This window comes from Aulonocara stuartgranti, assembly GCF_965226115.1.
Source record: "Aulonocara stuartgranti genome assembly, chromosome: 2".
NCBI lineage: Eukaryota > Metazoa > Chordata > Actinopteri > Cichliformes > Cichlidae > Aulonocara > Aulonocara stuartgranti.
The window spans coordinates 7,503,372-7,527,194 of NC_138940.1; the positions used below are offsets into that span (position 1 = coordinate 7,503,372).

The following is a 23,823-nucleotide window of genomic DNA, read 5'->3' on the forward strand; positions in this document are numbered from 1 at the left end:
AACACATTACGCAAAACGTTATATGCGTAATTACGCACAAAAGTGACAGAACGACTAAATTCACATGACGGCAAGAGATTGTTGCTGGTTCTTTCTTCCTCCAGACTTTTCAATAATGCAGAAATGTTGGTGGCTCTATTCTAATGGCTATTAACTCTCCCTTTTTTAGGAGAATACTCCAGCAGAGGGAAACAGATGCATAAACATTTCAGGGCATCTTTCTCCTCGGCAGCAACAGACTCCTCCTATTCCCCACGTCCAATTAGTTATTATGGTCCGGCCCTTTAAGACGCAGCAGCGGGTCAGCAAGTAGTGTAGTGTTTCTCTAATTGAACTTCGCCCAATCAACAATAACTCGTTAGCAGTCGCTTTCTTTTTCTCTCTGCCTGTGAAAGCTTTCTTGCCTTGCAGGGTTTCACCCCCTCCAGCCGGTTACTTCCAAAAGATCTACATGGAACTTGGCAGAGGAACTGGGACTCTGAAGGGAATATAGTCCGGCTGCCTTTACAACTACGCCCGAAGCATGGTTATTTTGGAGGAAGGCTCTTACACGAGCTAAGTTGCAGCATTCGTTTCAAAATATTGTGGAGGTCTACGAGAGCACCAGAGTTAAACTTGTGGACGCTTAAATCTGCCATTTGAATGAAATAATCAACTTTCCTGAAAGCAGCACTTCTTCGGGACTGCGATGACCTCCAGTAAAGACATGAAAGCAGGTTCTGTGTTGCAGTCCGGCGGCGAGGAGAGGAGGCGGGCTCCCTTGGACCAGCTGCCGCCGCCGGCCAACTCCAACAAACCGTTAACGCCTTTCAGTATTGAGGATATCCTTAACAAACCCTCCGTGAAGAAGTCGGTCGCAAGTATCTGTCCGCCCAGAGTGCTTGAGAAAGTGACGGGCTCCAACTCAGCGAGGAACGGGATCACCACTCCGTCCTCGCCGCTGTGCGCGCTGGAGGAGCTGGCCAGCAAAACGTTTAAGGGTCTGGAAGTCAGCGTTATCCAGGCAGCGGAAGGTAAAAACTTTCTTGACCCAATTTTGAGTTTTCGGGAAGGCAGGATAAGCATTCAAACTAGTTTTTAAGGGGAACAAGTACAGTAAATGCGGGATTCAGAACTAAGGTCACTGCTAGCTGGGTTTGTTTTGACTTTTTAATACAGACATGCTAGGACAGCTGCATGGGAATGCGTGTAGAATTCAAGATAAGGAAAAGGACACGGAACATTTACGCATGCAAATATGCGTGCATATCATACATAAACTGATGTAAGTGGGTAATCTTTTGAATATGCTCGTGTCTGTTGTCAAAACATCAAATAGCCACTATGGCCTGCTGCATGCAGCGCTGCGTTGGATTAAATAAACAGATTTTTTTTTTCTTTTTACAACTGACGCTATTTTACATCCTGATTCCTGATGTAGGCCTGCAGCAGAAATATGTAAGAATAGCTATTCTTAGTCAACTCCCTTATTTTTTGCTTGGCTAATGATATGGTGGGAATTGAAAGGTTAATTTCCAGTGCAAATTTACTTCTTTCTTTTTTTTTTTACACAGTATTTAAACCACTCCAAAATGATCGCAGCAGTGGTTACCTTGACTCTGCAGGGTAAAATTTAAATGTCGTCATTAGAAATTAAGTGTGATAAATAGTTTGCTACAAGGAAAATGTCAAAAGCAAGCCCGCAGAGCGTGGTCAGGCCTGTTCTGCACTGCCCTCTGTTGCTGTTGGAGTTTGAGGGTAAGTGACTCTTGCGGCTATTTCATCCCTCTTGTTTTTCTTCTCCCACTCATCCAAGGTCGTGAGCATGTAAATGCTTTTGGACAGAGGCAGACGTCTAAGAAGAGGAGAAAGTCGCGGACAGCCTTCACGAACCACCAGATTTATGAATTGGAGAAGAGGTTTTTGTACCAGAAGTACCTTTCTCCGGCCGACCGTGACCAAATCGCGCAGCAGTTGGGACTCTCCAACGCGCAGGTCATCACCTGGTTTCAGAATCGCAGAGCTAAACTCAAGAGGGATCTGGAGGAGATGAAAGCAGATGTCGAGTCGCTCAAGAAAATCACCCCACAGACCCTGCAGAAGCTTGTCACCATGGACAACATTGAGGACCCCCAGAGTGGGGGCCCCGGGGCCAGATCGCCCAGTTGCTCCCCGACTTCTCAAGGACAACGGGCCTTCCCACAGTCCCCCTCCTCGTCAAGAGGAACCACGGATGAATTCTCGGAGGATGACGAGGAAATCGAGGTGGACGATTGACAGTCAGGGGGGTCTGTGATTCATAAGCAGCAACAACAACAAAATATCAAAAGGGGACATTTTTCTTGCCAAACTTTTGCACGGATGATAGACAAGAGGAGAATACACACATATATAAACATTTCGAGAAAGTTTTTCCTCCCCCATTTTTCTTTTCGTCTTCATGTTAATTTATTATTGGAACTTGTAAAGCCTTCCGGGTCTGTCATTTAAGTTTCACCACAAAAAAATCTGAGGAATCCCTGCTATTCTTTCAGACAGACCAAATTGTTATGGTACAGGAAGACTGATAATTGTATAGACTAAACATTTAAGTATACATTTTATTATTTCGTGATTCAAGGGGGTGGAAAAGTTGTGCAATTATTTTTGCCATTTATTCGCCTTTTTTAATAAAATTAATCGGACGTGACAAATATTTAAATCACACCCCCTATGATTTTTTAAGCAAATAAACCCCAACTTGTAGGTTCATCCTACCTTAAGAGTAGACTTATTTTTTTGTCCTGAGAGAAAGGTGTGTCTGCAAGCTTGGAGGCCTATTCGCAGCGCAAAGAAGGCGTCCATCGCTATCGACTGCAAACTTTTACACGCTCTGAATTCTGTATATAGATCAAACATCCTATGCGATAATTTTATTGTAACATTCTATTTAATCAGCATCTATGTAAATAAAGGTTATATGGTATTTCAAGAAGCTTTCGGCGCTGTTGGATGTGTGATTGTGCACATGAGCCCAAATTTTAAAAATAAACCAGAGAGTTAACTGAAATAAACGGGGTTTGATTTTACATTTTAGAGGGAGGAAAATGGGCCATAATCCCTGTTTTCTATAAAAAAAAATCTTCTATCATAAAGACGCACTAAATAGAATTCAAACGACCTCTGGATTTGCTTTGAGAGTTTAAGAAGACACATAAAACATTCACCCTAAAATTTGCTTCGCTTGGTAAAAACGGGACTTTCTGAATAATTGACCTCTGCTTTCAAGCCTGAAGTGCCATGACTTCAATTAGCAGCCGTCCACCGCCTTTATTCCCATTCTCTCCACCGGCTTTGAATACATCTTGTCGCAAGAAGGTCCCGGTCTGGCTGCGGTGTTAAGAAAAGCTTGCCTCCACCCCTGCGCCATATGTTTTCTTCCTCCTTCTATGAATCGTCTTTAACACAACTAGTGGACATGATTGATTAGGTTAACCCGCCTTTGCCTTGCATAAAACAGCTTCCACCGAGCCGTGGGCAATAATGGCACGCATCTGCCACTCTTGACTCGGGTTTGTTTGGAAAAAAGGAGAAGAAGGCACCAATGAATGGCAAATGGGTTAGTGTGAGGATCCTAATGAATAAACCTCAATGGGAGGCAGTGGAAATGCGACGTGCTGCTGCTGCTGCCAGCCGACCATTTGCAACAGTTTTGTAGCCACACCAAAAGTTTGGTGAATGTGCGTTAGTGAGGGAGGGGAGGTGGCTGCTGTTGTAGTTTATATAATGACAGAACGTAATTTATCTTAAACTGAGTTTCCCTTAAGCTTATGTTCAACATAAAAACCGTCCTGCAGGATTTTTAAAATTGCTTTTCCGCGCTTCCCTTTAAAATATTTTCGAGTTATTTTTTTTTCAATTTAGAAACCTAATCAGATAAGCGTATTCAAATGTATGATTTTTAACCGAAATTAATTTAAAATGCTCTTAATATTTCAGAAGAAAAATCGGATAATTCGCATTCAGTTTGTCGACCATGAAATAAGGAAAATAAAAATGAATTTAACAACATTTCAAATTAAATTAGAAAGAATAAAACATTTTACAAAATAAACGCAAAAGGTATCACATCGTTTATTTATTTATTTTATTGCTAAGAAGAACAGACTGAAAAATGTTTTCTTATTTGAGACAATTGTCTTTTATTTTTAATTGTCCGTTATTAGAAAAACTCACTTCAATCAAAAAAAAAGAAGGTGAAACTGAGGGAAAACTAAAGGGCTTGTTAGGACCGAGTTTTTTCTTCTCTTCTTTTGGGCGGGCAGATAAACACAGCAGACTGGCAAACACAATAGAAGTAATCGGCTGGAATCGTGGAGGTTGAAAAGTCAAGTAGGCCTTTTATTATAAAGACACTCTGGCAGCAGGAACAACGCAGGGGATGGAGCCTTAAATAAAAGTCAGTGTAAAATGGATAAAGCTCCCAATAGGATTAACCTCCTGATAAAGCTACAACATTCTCTTTATAAATAACACTTCAATTCATTGTGATTTTTACTGAGCTTATAACAACCGCTTTAATTATTAATCAGATAAATCTCTACAATCCTTTATTTTTTTTGTTACAAAGTATCAATTTCATTAATTAAAACTTGGTTTAGAAATAATAATTAACATGTTTAATTGAATTGCTGTATGAATAGCTGTTTTTCTTTGTATGGTAACGTGTACCATCTATTTGACTCTTTTCTTCAAATTGACTTTAAAACACAGATAGTCCTGTGCATCAAGAGACAGCAGGCACTTGGCTTTCAAAGTCACTGGGTCACGTTTAGATGCACATTTATAATTTAGTATAAAGAGGACCAAAAAACCCAGAGACAACCTGTAATGTGGTTAAAAGCTCCAACAGAGAACTGGAAACATATATTTTGGCGTGAAGGTCACAGCTTTAGAAGATTATCGTTTTGTTTGCAACATAAGAGTACCCTGAAGAGACATCCTCAAGGGTGGAAAATCACGTGTGTGTTTGTTGGGGAGGGGGGGATTTTTTTTTTTTTTATAGTAACGTTTAGATGTTATCAAGCTTAATGTAAAAAACATGGAAAATACTTTTTTCCCTCAAGCTCCACCATGAGAAATTCCAGTGATTCTTTACTCAACAGCTGCCTTACTACAGCTTACTGACCTCCACACTTGGAAAATTGTTTTCCCCTTGATGAAGACGAGGATTTCTTCAATATGAACTCTAAAGTTATTTCTAACCTTTGCCCTTTAAGACACATGAACACTGATGTCTGTCCACATCTAGCACAGAACAAAAATATCCTAGATGTTATCTATGCAATATTACACAACTGTTAAACATTTACTGTTATTTTTTTTCTTAATATAAATGTCCAAAAAAGATCTTTAAGAAACCCATCGAGCAGCCCAGCAAACTGTTGCTTAAATGGTTTGGCAGCAACACCACAGCGTACTTAGAAAGAGTAGAGACAGAAGGCTTGTATGTATTATCAGATCATGTCAGGTTATCAGAGACTTTGCTTTCACTCAGGACAAGATCGCACACATCAAAGCTAGTCCGATAACTGAAAAGCACCAAGTGTGCCATCTAGTGCCCATCTGGGAGGATTCGCTTTGCAAGAAGGGCAAAACAGCCACAGAATGTGACAGAGATAAAACTCAGTGCAAAGATAAAACTCCCTCAGTTTTCCCCAAAAGCCATGTGGAAAAATATCCATGTGTTATAGAAAGAAGGGGGGGGGAGGAAAGGAGGTGGTTTTACATTCTGTTATTCCAAAGAGAAAATTCACTGGACTCACTGAACAATATGAAGGTCACCATAAGAAGCGCTGCAGTGACTCTGAAAACAGCAGTTCGGTTGAAACGGGGGAGCTTTCTAAAGCACTTATCTCCAGTTTGGGATGTGAACCACAGATTTGTAACAGAGTGTGGGAGCATGGTGCTTCATAGATAGGGGCATTTATCAGGTATGCAGGACCTAATGAAAACTTTTGCTGGTTTCAGGGATTGTTTGAGACCATATAATCTCAGGATGCGTCGCCACAAATTTCGTGATTTTTAAAAATCTGTATATTGCAGGAATCCTAACTTATGAGTTGAAATGTTTAACTGCTAAGAAAAAACAACAACAACAACAAAAAGTTGTAACTAAGTGACTTTGAGGACAAACACTTTAAGGTTCAGACTTTTTATATTACTGAATTACTTCGCAATTTTCCTGACCTGCTTTGTAAATAAAAGCAAACAATTCATGTGGATGACTGGAAAACACACACACACACACACACACACACACACACACACACACACACACACACAGTTGCATAAGCAGTGAGCTTAAATGTGCATGTAGGGATAATCCTGAGTAATCTACACACTGACATGTTTACAGAGAACTACCATGCAGGGGAGGGATAGTAGTTGTTTCCAAGGCGCTGAATATCGCTCAGATTACAGTAAGGTCAATTATAAAAATGGAAAAGACATGGCATGGCTGTAAATCTAGCCTGAGCAGGCCTGTGAGAGAGGAAACCAAGTGGTCTGTGTCAACACAGAAGCAGCTACATGGCTGAGATAGGAGACGCATATTCACACTTCCTAATATTAGGAGTCACAGGTTTCTGACTGGACAAAAAAACTACTGCTGTGGGGCGTGGGCGACTATTAAAACCACGATCTTTGAAACAATCATACACCCAACTTTTCTGTGAGAGGCCCCAGAAAAACTGAAAATGCAAAAACCAGTGTGAAATGTGCTGCGCTCTGCAAACAAACTTAGATGTTTTATTTCAGAGATAAACTACCTGCAGAAGCATGAACAGTTTTCTCATGGAAGATGGGGAAATAGTCCAGATGTGTAAAGCATGGCAGACGTATTCGGGGCTGTATCTGCAGCCAAAACAGATTTTACTTTAATCATGAAAGTGGGGAAAAAAGCTAAGGAATCTGATTTTGTTTTTCACATTTGATCTTTATATCTTCTGCACATCATTTATTTTGCTAGTAGTCATTTAAAGTTTAAAACTTAAACTAAAAAAAAAAAAGAAATCATGAAAAACATCCAATAACTTCATGGCAAAACAAGTAATGATTATATATTTTTAATGTAAACATAGGAAAATAATTTGTGTTCAATTTTGAAATTAAACGGCTGCAGTTAAGCTATTTGTTGACAAGTTTTAATAATAAGGCACACAACCCCCCCCCCCCTCCAAAAAAACCCAACCCCCCCATAAATAATATGGTTTCACAACTGCAGCCGTAACCTCACTAATGATTATGGATTTGTACGCAGGGAAAAGAAAATCCACTGCTGAGTGGATTTTCTTCATTGCCAACTGGATCATAACTCACACGTACTGAATAACTTATTGCAGCTTTTATCAAGATATTAAATCAAACTGCAATGAGCACCAATCTCTTTGTATTCTGTCCACAACCCTCCATTCAGCCTGTCAGGTGATGTGTACAATAAATAATGAATTAGACACCGAGAACCTTTTGCGTATGCAGGCCTTATGCTGATGGAAACATCTACCCAGTCATTAACACAAGCTCATTTTTTCCATTTAAAATTTTATTTTCAAAAATACAAAACAAGGAAAATAAGTATATGTACACAAACACTATTAAAATAGAATATGTATTGTACAAAATATGTACAGCTTTTGTCCAACTGAAAAACAAGTCCTATCTGTTCCTTTTGTCCTTGATGGTGTAGTGAAGAACTAATGGCTGGGCCTAAAGGGAAAAGATATTGCAGTATTTAAAGTGAGATATACATAACCATACACATCTTGCACAGATAACGCAAAACCTATCCCACTACTTCCAGACTGTGTTTTATTCAATTGAAACAGATTGTTTTAACAGTTATTTTTCAAGCTATGACTGGAATTTTTTATTATACATCTTAAAACTTTCTCCTTATTTACCAACTGAATTCTAGTACAAAGGAATTGTTCAGGTGTAAAGAAATGTGTGGCATTTATCTGTGCTAGCTGACAGTGGGTGCACTGTACCTTGCCAAACCAGTGTGAGAGCCATAACCGCTTCATGGTCATGTGATCTGGCAGAAACTCGTTATTGAACAGCATCTGGACCTGTAGGGAGGCCATACAAACAGATGTGAAGAAAAACTTGATATAGACTTCTATTACTTCTTTCTTCACTGAAAACATGACTGGGCAGCTTGCGTTAATGACACTGCTACTGTCATGGACTAAACTACTTTATTCTGAATTTTTTAAATGGAATTTGTCCCTGAGAGACCTTAATGAAAACAAAAACAACCCAAAAACATAATAGCACATTTGTTTGACCAGTGTGTCCAGGCTTTATTAAGTCTATATGTGATGGAAAGAATACAAATCTATTTTGATCCTTTTGTAGCACACATGAGGAAAATACAGCCTGAGAGCTGGAACTGACAGAGCAAGTCAGCTAAGGTCCTAACAGTAAAACACTATACTAATGTTATTATTACTGCATATAATACAGCCCTCTTTGGAAGATTAACCAACATTTTAATTAGCTTTTTTTTTTCTGTCTGAGAATCTAAAACCTATCTCAGTGAAACACAAGAAAACAAAATGGGCAAGAAAGAACAGACAAAGATAAACACAGAAATGGCTTATGTTATGAATGCGCCACAAACAAAACATTCAAGTAAGGACGAGCAGAAACATTAATAGGTAGAGTTGTGATTTATAATGTAAAGATAAAATGATCTTAATGGAAATTAAATTAAGTCCGACTTAACCATTTTGACACAAATAAAGGTAAACAGTAAGTTCTTTACTTCTTAAACAAGGATGCAGCTTTATTGTGTCTGTTGGGTTTACCAAGATGTGACACAGTTTAACACATTTAAACTGAAACATGTGGTATGTCGTTAATTATTAGTAGCGCAAATGCAAACAGGAAAAAAGCCCTTTAAGGTATGTAGTCCTGGGGTGAAATTCTAGCTATTATTAGAGAAATTCACTGGATTTTTTGGTCTGAAATCGACAAACATGTCTAATAAAGATTAAAAATTAATTGTAATTAAGGGCCAGGATAAGTTGACCCTGTAAAAAATAAGCATGAGGGATCAAGAGTGGGGTTGGTTAGACAGATCAATTATTTTACACAGTAATTAAAACAAATAACTTTTTATATCAGGGAAGAACAAAAATGCTGGGAAATAATATTGTAATGTTACAGTTTGATGAGATAAAAGAGTATGGCTGACTTACCTGGTGTTTTTCTACGTTTAATCGATGACAAAGCACTTTCCGTAGGTGCCTCACTTCTGCTCGAACAGAACAGCGAACAAACTTCTGCTGCAGAGATAAAGTCAAACAGTGCACTGTAAAACTTCAGACAAGCAATATAATGAGTCATTAACATGTTCAAACTGAAAATAATTCAAATAAATTATGGCCAGCTGCACATTTATTTTACTGCATAGCCTCCTATAACCCCAGGGGAGATGTTCAGGGACTGTTCTTGTTTATTCTGAAGGTAAATATGTCAAATTTATACCTTTTTCTTAAAAAAAAAAACTGTAAAACTGATAAACTGGGCTCAGTTAAACTTCTGGACTTTAACACTCACACTTTGTATTGATGGAGGAACTGTTGCAGGGTTGAGTCAAAGTTTTATACCAATAGTTATAAAAAGTATTTATAGATTTGTCTGTAAAGCTAGAAAAGCACGCCTCTGTCTTAACAGTGGTCTTAAATTTTGTCCTTAAAATAATAAAATGTTTATAATATCAACATTTGTACAGTCTCACCCACTCTAACCGTGTTTTGTTACAAAAGCACATTTCAAGTATTAAGGAAATATAAACTAAGATAAATTAGATGGGAGTGAAACACCAGGGTGTGGCTTATTCGTGTTACAATTAGATTTACAGTGAAGAAAAATTCTGCTTCCTGCTCGACATTTTCCAGTCCCGACTGACTTATTCGACACTCTTAAGCCACGGTGCTAAACTTACTTATCCCCACGAAAGCAGGGTGAGTTTTACTGTTCTTTTTGTAGAACTCAGAAATTTGCTTTAATTATTTCACGTCTCAGTAAAAAAAAAAAAAACAACGCAGACTACGACTGCAAATGCAGAGTAGTGAGAAAGTGGTCAGGGTGAAGTACAACTGAATATAGTCACTAATTTTTTCAATACTAAAAGTTGTGATGAAACACCTAAACAACAAAGCCCAAATCTGCCTTATTATGAAATTGAACCCATGCAAAATCAAAATTAACTCTCCCAATCAAACTCCTCTTAAGTGGAAGAGTTTAGGAAATGGGCATGGCTTTGGAATCACATGAACGTCTGTGAAACAATGGTGCCCTCTGCTGGAGAAACAAGTCATTGCACTTTTGATGATTTACAGCAGCGGTCCCCAACCCCGGGGCCACGAGAGTTGAGGCTTGGCTGTGAAATTTATGGGTTTTGGGGGTTTTGTCGGTTTTTGTCATCATTTTTTATCGTTAACTCGGTTTACCCGGGTCTTTTCCTGTGTGTTATGAATAAATCTTTTTTTTTTGTACCAGTACTGGTTTTATTTTGTTATATTTATCTGCGACACCTGAAAGGCCGGCCCGTCACATAAACCGATCCGTGGCACAAAAAAGGTTGGGGACCAATGATGTACAGCATGTTTGGATTAAATGGATCCCCTAATAATCCTTATACCCAACCTGAACTGGACAATAAGTTCCATTTTACTTTGTACTTATCTGTCCTTCAATAAATTTGTCAATCAAAATTAACCCATTAAACCAAAATATGGAAATGTTTAGTAGGCAACATTTCCACCAATATATTTTTCTTTTTTCCATGTTTCATATTGTCAAAATACTGTGCAATAGACATTTGGCTGCTACATTTCGTTAATGAGTATATTTCATTGCTTACTTATATATTCTGTATTTATATATGTATAATAATAATAATACATTTTATTTAAGAAAGTGCCTTTCAAAACACTCAAGGACATTGTACACAACCAAAAACAACAACAAACATAACAATTATGTATGTATAAATTTAAATATATATGTATATATTTAAAATTTGTTGTTGTAATGTACAGAAGCAAAAGTAGAAAAAAAAACTGTCTGTCCAAATATATATGGACCTGTCTATATACAGTACGCTGAGTACAAGTTTTGGCTTTCCAGCAAAAGGAAATCCCCTGAAACGAAATAAGAACATTTCACCATTTCTGTAAGTGTGGGTTTCAATTTACTGCATAAAATAATAGTTTTTTGCTTGTAAAGTTGAGCATTCCAGGTTTGAGAAACACTGTCCGAAATATATATAGAGCAAAGATCCATTGAAGCCATTCTAGTAGCAGCCTTCATTTTCCATGAATCCAAACGGTTTGGCCCAAAGAATAGATGACATAACAACGAGTAAGCGGTTGTGCACTTAGAGAGCAAAAACTTGACAAGTATACATTAATAGATCTGGTCCCCAAAGCAATTTAAAACAATGTATTAGTTCCAACTATTTAATGATACACTTCTTTGTGATGTTTGATCTAACACAGCTTGTTTGACATAAGGACCTCAACACTAACCACTGCTAACATTACCCAACAGCTTAAGCCTCCGCTTTCAATACGTGGGCCAAAGATACTACGAAAATCCAGTTATTGAGAAAGAAGCAGTTTGGTTGGGAAATAAAGAATGATTATATGCCTCACTGGTGTATTTCTCCCACTTATCCCTGTCTCTCTGTGAGTGTGATGTTTCATCAGCAGCCAGACAAACCAGACCTTCTATGTCCGCACTTGTCACTGTGCCATGTATTTGCTGTACAGTTAAGTGTGGAAATAACTTGTAAAAGCTTCAAAAAAATGTGCCCCGGAGACATGTTTGAAAGAGGCCACTTTAAAAGCAATAATAAACACTTAACAATCTCACAAAGTAAAAAGACTTGCTGATGTACGTTTATGGTACTCTATCAGGGCTTATTAGTGACTTACCTGAAGAGTAAGCTTTGTTTTATCTTTTTTTTCAGCTAGCGATGAACTGAAACACAAGAAATAAAGAGCTTTGAAACATGCATGCTTTGTTAAAACAGGTTTATCTTGAACCTCATAGCTTACAACATGCAGACTAATATAATCACCTTCATATTTACATTCTATCAGCCTTATCTCAAATAAATATTTTATTAAAGTACACACAGATCACTTTAAGATAATCCATTACAGGCAAAAGTACAGCCTACCTTAACCTTTCTAAACACAGTGAAACCTGCTCGTCGTATCTGTAGAAGTGAGCTTTTGAGTGGTCAAAGCTTGTGTAAGGTACTGTAGCATCTGGTACACCATCTAGACAGAAAAAAGACAATCACAGCAAAAATTGGAGTGTTGAAATGTGCTGCAGTAAATGTCTCAGAGTTGATTTTAAGCCTCAAAGTGTGATTTAAACACTTTCTGACTTAAATTGTACTCAATGTTGGAGTTATTTGACAAAATGTATCCCATCATTGTTGATTTAACTCTTAAAAGAGAAAATTCCAAATTCTGAAACTCTGCACAGAGGTTGGTTAAAAATGTTAACTCTGTCATCAGTTAACTTAATAGCTTTAACTCTGTATAGAGTTCATTTTGAACTCAAGTTAAGCCCAGCCCTCCCAGACACCCCCAGTGCGGACATTTTTCTTCATCAGTTGGAGCCTCATGGAAGAACAGTACTGATTTTGCACCTGCATGCAGTTCTACAGGGTAAGTAGAACTTACAAAGATAGTTAGAAACTGGTGCTATAAAATGTATTTTGTGCATTTAAAAGATTTAAACAAAGAAAATATGCTAGCTATTGGCGCTGGCAATAAAGAGTTAACGCAAACTGTTAACAGCCTCTAACTATCTATCTATGTTACAGATCACATTCAAGCTGTTAGTGATGAAAAAAACCAAAGTAAACTGTTCAGGCTGGCATTAATGCCCCTCTATTGTTCGATGTTTTGTGGAATTTGACATGCAGTTTGACATCAAAAGAACTGCAAAAAAAATAAAGGCAACGTGCTGTTAACAGTATTCACCGATCATGGTGAGATACACTAAAAAGTATAATCAAGCACTTTATATTCAATTGAACAAATTATTTGACATTTTCCTTTTCTTTAGTGTTTCCTGACCTGTCTTCTGCTTCTGAGTTGCCTGACTCCAACTCAAGCTTCAGCTCACGTGCCTCAACTATAATCGTAGATGAGGTCCCATGCAAGAGATGCAGAGTTAACAATACTGCTGCAGTATTTGCTAAACAGGTTGCTACAAAGCTTGACACTTGTGCTTTGTTTTTTCCTCTCAAGTTCCTAGAAAGATTCCTTATTGCCAGGTTTTTCCTCAATGTTCATTTTTCTCTTTTTGTTTGTTTTTTCATTTTTAATAGTTAATTGAAACTGTCTTAGGAAGTAAGTTTGGTGGTGACCAAGTAAATACAGGAATACCAAGCAACAAACACCACGAAGGATGCCACAAGATGACAAATGGTTAACATACTTGTGGCTCACATGATTGATAGTCATGGGTATGTATTCAGTGTATGTTGTGTTCTTTATAGTTGTGCCAAATAAATGCATACTAACTGACTAAATTTAAAAAACTTTAAAATTTCTTGTGTATCTCTAAAAATTGATCTACTTTTTACAACTTTCAACTTTAACTTTCCCTGTTTTCATTGTAAAACAGATCAGTACATTTGATGAAATTGTATTAATTTTGTGTCTTTTCATCTTCAGCCTTTAAACAAGAAATGTCATCGCTGTTGTTGTTGTTACATCTCCTTCCACCACCACCAGGAGGACAAAGGTCCAAAAATCAGCGCAAGTGATGCAAGTCAGAGACTTGTAGTCTTTCATAAGGTAATTATATCATGAAATTTCAATAATATGTCTTTGAGCAATCTCTTCTATATTTATTTATTTATTTATTTCTGTATTTGGACATCATTTCTGTGAATAATTTTCAGTTTCCTTATGTCAACCCCAGTCATGCTGCAGTCTGGAAGAGCATCTCTGCAATTGATGCTCTTCCAGAGGAGGTATGGTTGGCAACCATACCTCCTCGCTGTCAGGCATCAGAAGAGCAAGACTGACACCTTCTACATCACAATGGATAAGCATCTCACATTCCATGCCAGGCAGCCACTCACTTGGAGCATTTGATGAACTTTTCAAAGCACACTTTGTGTTTAATTTGTCCCAAGATAATATAAAGCTGGACTTGTTATTTCCAGTGCAGTTGAAGAAGACCTGCCTGTCTTTTGCCAAACAAGTGATTTACTTTTGGTTGAGATGTCATCTTTTTATGGGAAACATGTTGTTTACAGAGTGTTTTGATAACCATCTATATGCATTCAGAGTTGTACATACTGAGGAGAGATGCATAGTGAAAATGTCAAAAATAAAGTTTTATAAACCTTTCGATATGCAAAGGTCATACAATGTTTCAGATTAGACAGTCTACATTGTACCCTCTTAACAATTTTTAGATGACAAAATAAATGTCCTTTTTGGGAAAATTTATTGTGTGCAATATAATTCTTTCTCAGAATTTAATTTTAACACTTTCCAGTGTAGAAAGCCTGATACTATAGGGAGTGAAGCCAACACTAACCAGAAGGTTAAAAACTGTATCTCAGCAGAGTCACTTATTCAGTCTCTAAAGTGTTACTTTAACTCTGTTTTGAGAGTTAAAACATGAACTCTGGCACAGTGTTAAATATTTTAACTATTTCAAAAATGTTGATTTAACTCTAAAGAGTGTGGAGCTATATAAACCCTGAAAAAGTGTTGAAAATGACTCTGTGGGAGTTCATTTAACACTGGTCTTTTTGCTGTGTGCAGTTTGACTCAGGGCAGACAATCACCACCTCTGTCACTAACTGACTATGGTGCTCAGGACTTGCAAAAAAGCATAAATGCTTGAAATTTGATGATAACCTTGAAAAAGAATTTGCAGCTGTGGCCAGTGTGGCATAATTCTGTCCAGTATATCAGCCAAAAGGTAAGATTTGTGTTATTAAGATAAACATCAGTCTCATAGTCACTCATTAACTAATTCAAAACCACTGCATTATTTGATAACAGCTTGGTCAATATGGCATGATTTGCATTCAACCAATTAATGCACTGGATTCCAGATAGTGTCTTTTTGTATAATGCTGACAGATGCAAGAATAAAATGAAGACTTACCATCTCCAGCAGGTTGAATGACTCTCTCTAATCCACGTGACTGATAAAATTCCTTTATTCTTTTGTCTTCACCTAAGCAAACACAACAAAGGATTTTACTAAGAAAATCATTCAAATGTGAAAGGCAGCAACTCATAAGAACAGCCTACATCACTTAAAAACTTCATTCTGTTAAAGGATGCTTTCATTTGGTTATTACTCCAGCATTCACTTGCTTGGCAGGTGCAAAACAAGCACACGTGCCTTGAAAAACTAACCGACTCCAACTATAACTAGCAAATAGTAGAGAGCAGTTTTGTTTACATACTTTCTTGTAATCCAGGCACCAGTTTGTAGACAATGTCTTGCATCACTCGATCCAATTTGAGGTTGAGTAACGGCTGCGTTTCATGAATTTTGATGTTGCACATTGGACAATATTTGCTTGTTTGCAAATACTTTACGATACAACTTTTACAGACTGTAGAGCAAAAAAAGAAACAGAGATATTTTCTTCACATTATGCTGATAACAGACAGTTTAATAGTGCCTGTGAAATGGCATTAAGGCTGTTGGCAGCAAATGATATTAGAATAAATGATCATTTGGCTCTGTTAACACTCACAGGTGTGTAAACACTCTGTTATTGTTGTGGCATCTATGAAGTAGCCTGCACAAAGGTAGCAGACAATGTGTTCGTTCAGGTCCTTGATCTTCAACTTCACTTCCTCCTGTGGAGACAAAAACAAAGTGTTTTGACAAGCTGGCTACTTTGTTAGGTGGAACTGCTTGTTTACACAAATATCTAGCAGGTCATATGGCAGCAACACGAAATTTAGGCATGCAGACATGGTCAACAGAGCCTGCTAAATTTAAACCCCAGTATCAGAATGGAGGGGAAAAATGACTTGAAGTGATTTTCAATATGGCATGGTTCTTGTTGCCAAAAGGACTGGACTGAGTATTTTGCTACTCTATTGGGATTTTCACACACAAACATCTCTAGGGTTTATAGACAATGTTCCCAAAAAGAGAAAATGCCTCAGACTGCTTTGACAACGAATCACTCATGAAACCAAGGTATGCAGAAGAGCATCTCTGAACATGTCAAACCTTGAAGCAGATGGGCTACACCAACAGATGGCCACACTGGTGCCACTATTTTCAGCTAAGAGCAGGATATAAAACTGGACATTGTGTAACTAACACAAAAGCATGGATCCATCCTGCCTTGTATCAATGGTTTAGGCTGGATGTGGTCCAGTAGGAAAAGGCCCTATGTCACAAAGTACAAATCTTTGCTTATTATGTATTGGAGCTGGGCGATATGAGATTTTTTCATATCACGATATGTTTTTTTCATTTCAGGCGATAACGATATCTATCACGATATAAGCCAAATAACTATATTTGTAAGATTTAAATGTGCCGTTGCTCACAAGTAAAATGTGAAATAATCAGCAGCTTGTTTTGATTTAAATATTTATTTCTCATAATAAGTTCAACAGGGTAGATGTACTTAAGGAACATGAGACTTTTTCAGATAAATAAAGGCAAATATTGCAAACTACACAAAAGGCAGCCGCTAAAGCGTTTAAGTTTCAAAATAGAACAAACGAAACAGACTACTAAATTGTCAAATCCACTTAGAAACAAAATATTAATTCTAAAAATAAATCTTAGTTTGTTTTACAGAAGAACAGACAAAACTGACTAACTTTTGTCAATATCAAATAAACTGAGAACTAAAAGGAAATTCTCAATCTCTCCTTGTTGTATAGCTGAGCTTTTCAAACAGTTTTAACAGTTACTTTAGTCTGACAAAAGCCGAATGACGAATTAGCGCTTCCAGTCAGAGACTGAGGCTACGTCCACACGTACACGGGTATTTTTGAAAACTGAGATTTTCCGTTTTCGTTTTAAAAAATAATCCCGTCCACACATAAAGGGAGAAATGAAGGAAAACGCTGCTATGAACATGCCAAAGCAGCAGGTGGCGCTAGATTCCTAACCGTGCCGATATGCTGGCCAATCAGAAGTCTAGAAGCCTCGGTGGGAAAAAGTAAACAAAGCTGGGGCATAGAAGCAGAACCGAGTCGTATGTGCGGAGGGACAGTAACTGTGTGTATATGTAAGCATTTAAACACTGCAGAGAGTAGAATTAACAGTAACAGTATTGTAGAAATTCATTTCACCGAAACAATAACGTGGCGCACAGTGTGACGCATGCACCAGTTTATTGTATTTCCAGACTTGTTTTCGGCACAATTTACAGTGCACGCTACTCTGTTTTTTGTCAGACTTGAAATAGCCGAAATACCTTCACACTACGGAACTTCTATGGCTCTTCCGTTCGACAATCTCTCCGGCGTTGGAACCATCATCTGTTTTCTCTTCGGTCACGCTCGGTTGATTTTTCTAGTCGGCACACTCATTTCCTCCATTACGCGCTGGCTCCATTACCCGCTGGCTGCTTCCCAAACAAACACACGTGCGGCTTGGCACTTGTGCTGTACGTAACAAGTCACGCGACGTGACGCTGCGGCTGTGATTGGTTCGGCTCTGCGCTACTTAATTTGGATTGGCTGACCTTTTTTTTTTAAGAGTACAAGAGCGGCGAGGTCTATCGCGATAGCTTAATTTCTCTATCGAGTAAAAGTTATATCGCGATACATATCGTTATCGTTCTATCGCCCAGCTCTATTATGTATGTATGAATTGTGTCATTTATGGGAAATATTTAAAGTCAAAATAAAAGTACATAAAACTGTAAAGATTCTTACAAAAACACTGCTTTTATGCATTTATGTCACAACATTGATGTCTAATTTCTTTGAATGTAATGGTTATTGTGATACCCGTAGTAGAATTATACTTACAAAACAGTAAGGGTATAATTCCAGTGAAAACACTGCTGTGAAATATAGCCAAAGTCAAAGGGCATATGGCCAGTGTTTAACAAAACAAATAAACCACTGATTCATTTGAGTTGTTGGTCTGATGAAGGCTGTTCCATAGTTTAGGCACTACATGTACAAAAATCAAAATTATGATTGCCTCTGGATTTAAACTAAGAACATGGAAAAATAGGGAACAGCTTATAAGCCTTGATGAGATGAGAGAAGGACTGCTGGCAAAAGCAAGCAAAAGGCCATAAAAAGAAACTCTGCATTTAAATAACAAGAGCTATGGATGAAGGCACTATCAAACTAGAAAGCTTACTTAAAAATCTGAATGAGCTGGGATTTTCACAAGATAAAGGTAACAGACTATTAAGGACAACTTTGTAGTGCAGTGTATTCCCCTCTTTCTAAAGGAACAACAGAGACCAAATTAAAATGTCCCCTACAGCACAATTCCTGTGGAGTCATAGTATGCGGTCACTGCAAAGGTCGAGCATTCTGACTTGTACTGTTTTTATATCCATGCGCACAATGGGCCTTTGAATGGTGATTCTGCAATTAAGCCCAGTTGATCTACATACAGTTTTTGTGGGTTTTGCTATATTTTTAGCAGACATTTTTTTTAAAGTTTCAGAAAATTTAATATTTAAAAAACTTAGAAAGGTGCAGTACTGAAGATTTTCTTTGGAATGGAAAAGGCTCTTTAGTGGGTGCCATTTTTTTTAAATGTATGAAAACTCGGAGTTTAAAGCTGAATTTAACAAGAACTTTTTTATAACTCATCCCTGTAGACAAGTGTCTGTGTTTTGCTCAAGTAGTCAAACATGAAAACGGGTTTGTCCAGCTCAGAGAGGTGCTGCGCTAAGCTGACCCTGACCTTTGACCTCTGTGGGAAAGACCCACGAACCGAACAAAAACAAAAGAAAGTTTTCCTACTAGTGGCGCCGGTGAATATTGATACAAAACATGGGTTAAACTGAAACAAAGGGGGACATTTTAATAGAAAAGTGGAATGATGTTTGTCACGTTTTTGCACAGATTTGGTGGAAACTACGGGCAGCATCGCGATGAAACATTGAAAATCGAGTAAAAGCAACGAAGCGTTCTCTTACTAACAACTGCGTACGATCAAATCAACCACAAACCAACAGCAGTTCGAAACGAGAGCCGTTACTTCATTACACAACGAGAAAGAACCCACGGAGTGCAACGATCGTTACCGCCCCACTTCACTCACACAAGGCTTGAATTAAATGTAAATAAACAAAAAAACCCAACTTGAACTGAGAATAAGTGCTAAATGTGTGCTCTGGAAAAAGCAAAATAACAGTTAGTTGAAAAGGTTTCAGCACGCTGCTCTACAAAACAACACGATCGCACTCATGCCCTCTACGCATGCTCAAGCACGTCTCTCCTCGCAGCGCTTCAGCAGCATCGCTCTCCTCTCTCTCCATCAGCGCCGCGGAGGCGACAACGATCTGCCGCTAATACGTGGGATTAAGTCCCCCTTGCTACACTTCGACGCTCGGTACCTTCCCCCCTCTGTGAGGACGAGCTCAAGTAACACCAATACTCACCTCGTTTCGCAGTGGGTCCAGTTTGTAAACGGACTGTAGCTGATTTCGTAGCCGCATCGCTATGGCCATCGGACCTTGCTCCGCCATCTTTGGGACTTATGCTAAGTTCCGGGTAAACCGGAAGTGGCTGTGGTGGTGTTAAGTTGAGGCGGGGAGCTGCGAAATGAAATAGGAGAAAAACGAATTTTAAATAAGGACAATAAAAGAATAATGACTTAAAGAACGAGTGGGAGCAAACGCCGATTTTTTCCCCAATGGAAACATAAAAAAAACCCACAATTGTTATGAAAAAAATATTATTTAAATAAGGGCGTGAGAGTGTGGGAAAAGGCTTAAAAACTAAAGATAATACTAAATAGATAATAAAATGGTGAAATACGTGGCTGAAACTAAATTAGTCATCTGTTAGCTAAACTGTCAGAAAGACGTGTACGCTCACTGGCAACTTTATTAAGTACACTTTTTAGTACCAAATTGGACTCCCTTTAACCTTCGGAACGGCCTTAACTCTTTTTGTCTGAGTCAATATGATACTGGAAACATTAGAAATTAGAGATCTTAGAGACTGTTGTACATACTGACATAATAACATCTGAGAGTTGCCGCAGATTTGTGAGCTGCACATTCTTAGTGTTACTCTCCCATTCCACCTAATTTTATTAGTGCTTTTGGATTAAGATTTAGTAATAGTGGAGTCCATATGGGTACAGTTACATCAACAGTATTCAGGAAGGCTGGGACATTTATATTGTGTTTAATTGGTATTAAGGAGGTTAAGGTTTGCCTAGAAAATATCCCTCACAGCATTACACCACTACTACCAGCCTGAACCATTGATACAATGGCAGATCAATGCTTTCATGTTGTTTATGCCAAATTCTGACTCTACCATCTCAATTGAGACTTAATTTCTCAGTTGAGTTCAATTCACCTCATCAGGCCAGGCAACATTATTCCATTCCATTATTCTGTTGTCCAGTTTTGGTGAGTCCATGCATATCGTAGCCTCAGTTTCCTGTTCTTAGCTAACAGGGGTGACACCTGGTGTGGTGTTCTGCTGCTGTAGCCTAACTGCTTTAAGTTTTGATGTGCTGTGCATTCAGAGATACATACCTTTGTTGTAGCAAATGGTTATTTGAGTCACTGTTTCCTTCCCATCAACTCAGCATTCTCCTTTGGCCTCTGACATTTTCACCCAGAGAATTCCCACTCACTGGATATTTTCTCTTTTTTAGACCATCCATCCATTCGCTTCCACTTATCCTTTTCAGGGTTGCGGGGGTCGCTGGAGCCTATCCCAGCTGTCATAGGGCGAGAGGCGGGGTACACCCTGGACAGGTCGCCAGTTTTTTTTTTGGCCATTCTCTATAAACCCTAGAGATGGTTGTGTAAGAAAATCTCAGTTGACTGGCAGCTTCTGAAATACTCACATTAGACTGTCAAATTTAAATAATCTTTCTTCCCCTTTCTTACGTTCTGTTTGAACTAATGTAGGTGAGCTTGACCATCTCTACATCTCTAAATGCATTGAAATTCATTGACATTCAAATATCTAACCAGTTGGCTGATTAGATTTGTGTACCTAATGAAGTGACCAGTGAGTATTTGTGTTATTATGAAGTTAAAGGTTACAGAAAATGGTTGTAATTATGATTAATTAAAATGAGTTGAAATAGTCAAGCAATGGACACATGGTAATGGAAAAAGAGGCTAGTAACATTTTTAGCTAAACATAAGCGATACATGTCTAGAACATCCAGGATCTGTCTCCAAATGGTAGTAGGAGTGTAATGTTTAGTAAACTTTGTCACTGAGATAACAGAAATGGACGTTCATGTTAAAATCCTCACAGATCATTTTAAGTCCAACCCACCTGTAGCGAGGATCTTTTTCCACTAACTGTAGAGGTGCTTGAAGGCTCTTGCTTCCCAGACAGAGTGGCTCAAAACTTGGCAGACCTCCCTTAATTGAGGGAAACTGCCATAAGCAAGCATTAAATAAAGCATATAAAGAGTAGTTAAAGTAAAACTCTCCTGTATGTATTGTGTTTGACTTAATGGTCAAACACAGTACACCAAAAACCGTCTTTAAAATGCCACTTGTCTCTCTGGTGATTTAAAATGTGTGTATGGCTAAGTCAGATTTTTACTTAAAGATTCTGATCAGTTGTCACTAGAATCCTAAATTCTTTAACATTAAAAGTGTATTAACAGCTTAAAAATTTCCACCAACTAAGATCTGTTACAAAGGGAGCTGCTGTTAACCAAAGCGGTTCTAGATATTCTTGGGTTTGGCCAGTAAGGATACTTATAGAAAGATAGAAATGGAAGAGTAATTACCCTCAACTCAGCTTATTTTGCACTGTTGCCTCACAGCAAAAAGATTCTCTGGGTTTGGATCCACCAATTAGCTGAAGCCTTTCTGTGTGGAGTTTGCATGTACTCTCCTGTATGTCTGTATGGGTTGTCTCAGGGTACTCAGGCTTCTTCCCACAGTCCAAAGACATGTGGGGATTAGGTTAACGGATGATTCTAAATTGTCAATAAGTGTGAATGACAGTGTGAATGTTTGTCTGTCTTTCTGTGTTAGCCCTGTGACAGACTGTCCAGGGATAGTCTTCGAGCTCAGTCTAGGAAGCATTCATTCATAAGTTAGTCTCCACTTTTGGCAATAGAGGGTGCTGCAGTCACACAATTGATTTAGTTGTCTGCAGGCTTTCAGGTCTTCTGATTTGCTGCTGATTAAATAGATCTCTGTCTATTTAACATCACATATGTAAATGTCATTTATACATTCAGAGTTATTGAAGCTTCTGAAAAGATGTCTTTGTATCTGGCAAATTGACTTAGGGGGTCCTGACTCTTGAGTTGGTCTATATAAAGTATTGACACAAACAGCCTTGGTAACTTAGTCAAGTTAGTACATTAAATTACTGAGTTTTCTGAGTTAGTGTTTTATTGATTGGACACGGGAATGTACTTGATAACAGACTCATGAAGACTGCAGTTTTTTATGCAGCCATGTATCGTATGTAGTTAGTAGTTGGGACATTTCAAGCCTGCCTTTGGATTGACATGGGGGAAAGTTTGGTATGGTGGTACAATACCTTAAGGCGTCCCTGGAGAAAAGTTGAAGTGTGGGGAAAACACCACAGTCTCATGTGTTAAACCACAATCAACAGCTACATGCAGAACACGGTAGGTCTTGTAACCTGAATCCTCTGACTGCAGTACTCAGGCATCGTGGAGGGTGGGCTGATACCACCACTGCAGACAAAAATTTGTACTTAATGCTCACTGAGGAAATTAGTTTGGAAACCTTTATGCCATGAACTTACACAACAGCTAAAGTGAGTGTAATTGGCTTTACTTGTCTGATATTTCTAGTGGTAACCCTTTTATTTGGGAGAGCTTGTGAGTGAAGTGCTTGAACTCCTAGACAGTTAGAGGGCTGAATGGGTATTTCTCTTCCCTTGCTGAACAACATCCATCAAGGGTCTCTTGAGAAAAGAAGTGAACCATCAGCTCAGTGCCCCAGCAGCAGAGAACTGTGGTTGCCCTGGGCAGCTCCCAGACCTAAATGTGTGTGAATATGAAGCAGAGTGTTGAAATGAATGAGTATAGGCTCAGCAAACATTTTCAAAGATTATCGTGTGGCTTATGTATTTGTTATTTAAATCAATAGATTATATTGTGTTATGGTGTATTTTTGGTATTTCTCTTGGGTTTCACAGTGGAGAGACATTGCATGCTTTTATATATGTAATGAAGCTGAGGTTTTGTTAGTCAGACATTGGCTAAAACCAGATTATTTTTCCAAAAATCACTTACAATTATTTACTTATGGTTAAAAGCAAAGTAATAGCTTTGTGGAAAAAATAATTTTCAAACAAAAATGAACTCTGGGCTGTGGCAAAGATGCCTTTAAATTAGTGTGTACCCTTTAAAAATAACAGTCGTCTTCTTGGCATTATACGTGGAGGTCTGCCTGATCCCTCCCAGAGGGCTTCCAACCTGTGGACCACCCAAAGCTGCGGTCCTAGACAAAGACCTGCCCCTCATTCATCCTTTTGTAATTTCTCAGTGCAATGGAATGAGTGGCAAGTTTGTGTTATTCCTTACAAACTCAGTGACTCCATGGCAGTTGAAATGGCTATGTGCAAGTCATTTATTGTGACT

General features: G+C 38.3%; 2 protein-coding genes across 3 annotated transcripts; one reads left to right on the forward strand and one right to left on the reverse strand.

Moving 5' to 3' along the window:
* The first annotated feature begins 300 nt into the window (after positions 1–300).
* Positions 301–2,953, forward strand: lbx2 (ladybird homeobox 2). The gene is made up of 2 exons (XM_082509053.1): positions 301–1,013; positions 1,796–2,953. Exons 1-2 carry the CDS (start codon positions 689–691, stop codon positions 2,254–2,256), a joined length of 786 nt encoding a protein of 261 aa, XP_082365179.1. The 5' UTR covers positions 301–688; the 3' UTR covers positions 2,257–2,953.
* Positions 2,954–7,523: 4,570 nt separating this feature from the next.
* On the reverse strand, positions 7,524–19,772 carry pcgf1 (polycomb group ring finger 1). Of its 2 annotated transcripts, none has more exons than XM_082505093.1 (9): positions 19,646–19,770; positions 15,791–15,896; positions 15,494–15,646; positions 15,187–15,258; positions 12,215–12,317; positions 11,967–12,012; positions 9,222–9,305; positions 8,007–8,087; positions 7,524–7,725 (listed from the first exon to the last, which is right to left on the reverse strand). In XM_082505093.1, exons 1-9 carry the CDS (start codon positions 19,730–19,732, stop codon positions 7,675–7,677), a joined length of 783 nt encoding a protein of 260 aa, XP_082361219.1. In that variant the 5' UTR covers positions 19,733–19,770; the 3' UTR covers positions 7,524–7,674. The 2 variants fall into 2 exon arrangements, with proteins under 2 accessions (XP_082361219.1, XP_082361218.1); XM_082505092.1 differs by having other exon boundaries at positions 7,525–7,725; positions 9,222–9,308; positions 19,646–19,772.
* Between the last annotated feature and the right edge of the window lie 4,051 nt (positions 19,773–23,823).

Coding starts and splice junctions, on each gene's coding strand:
- lbx2 (XM_082509053.1), top strand. CDS start 689: ATGACCTCCAGTAAAGACATGAAAGCAGGTTCTGTGTTGCAGTCCGGC. Junction 1,014..1,795: donor CGTTATCCAGGCAGCGGAAG/GTAAAAACTTTC, acceptor CACTCATCCAAG/GTCGTGAGCATGTAAATGCT.
- pcgf1 (XM_082505092.1), bottom strand. CDS start 19,732: ATGGCGGAGCAAGGTCCGATGGCCATAGCGATGCGGCTACGAAATCAG. Junction 12,013..12,214: donor CTGTGTTTAGAAAGGTTAAG/GTAGGCTGTACT, acceptor CTTGTGTTTCAG/TTCATCGCTAGCTGAAAAAA. Junction 8,088..9,221: donor TAAACGTAGAAAAACACCAG/GTAAGTCAGCCA, acceptor GCCTCCCTACAG/GTCCAGATGCTGTTCAATAA.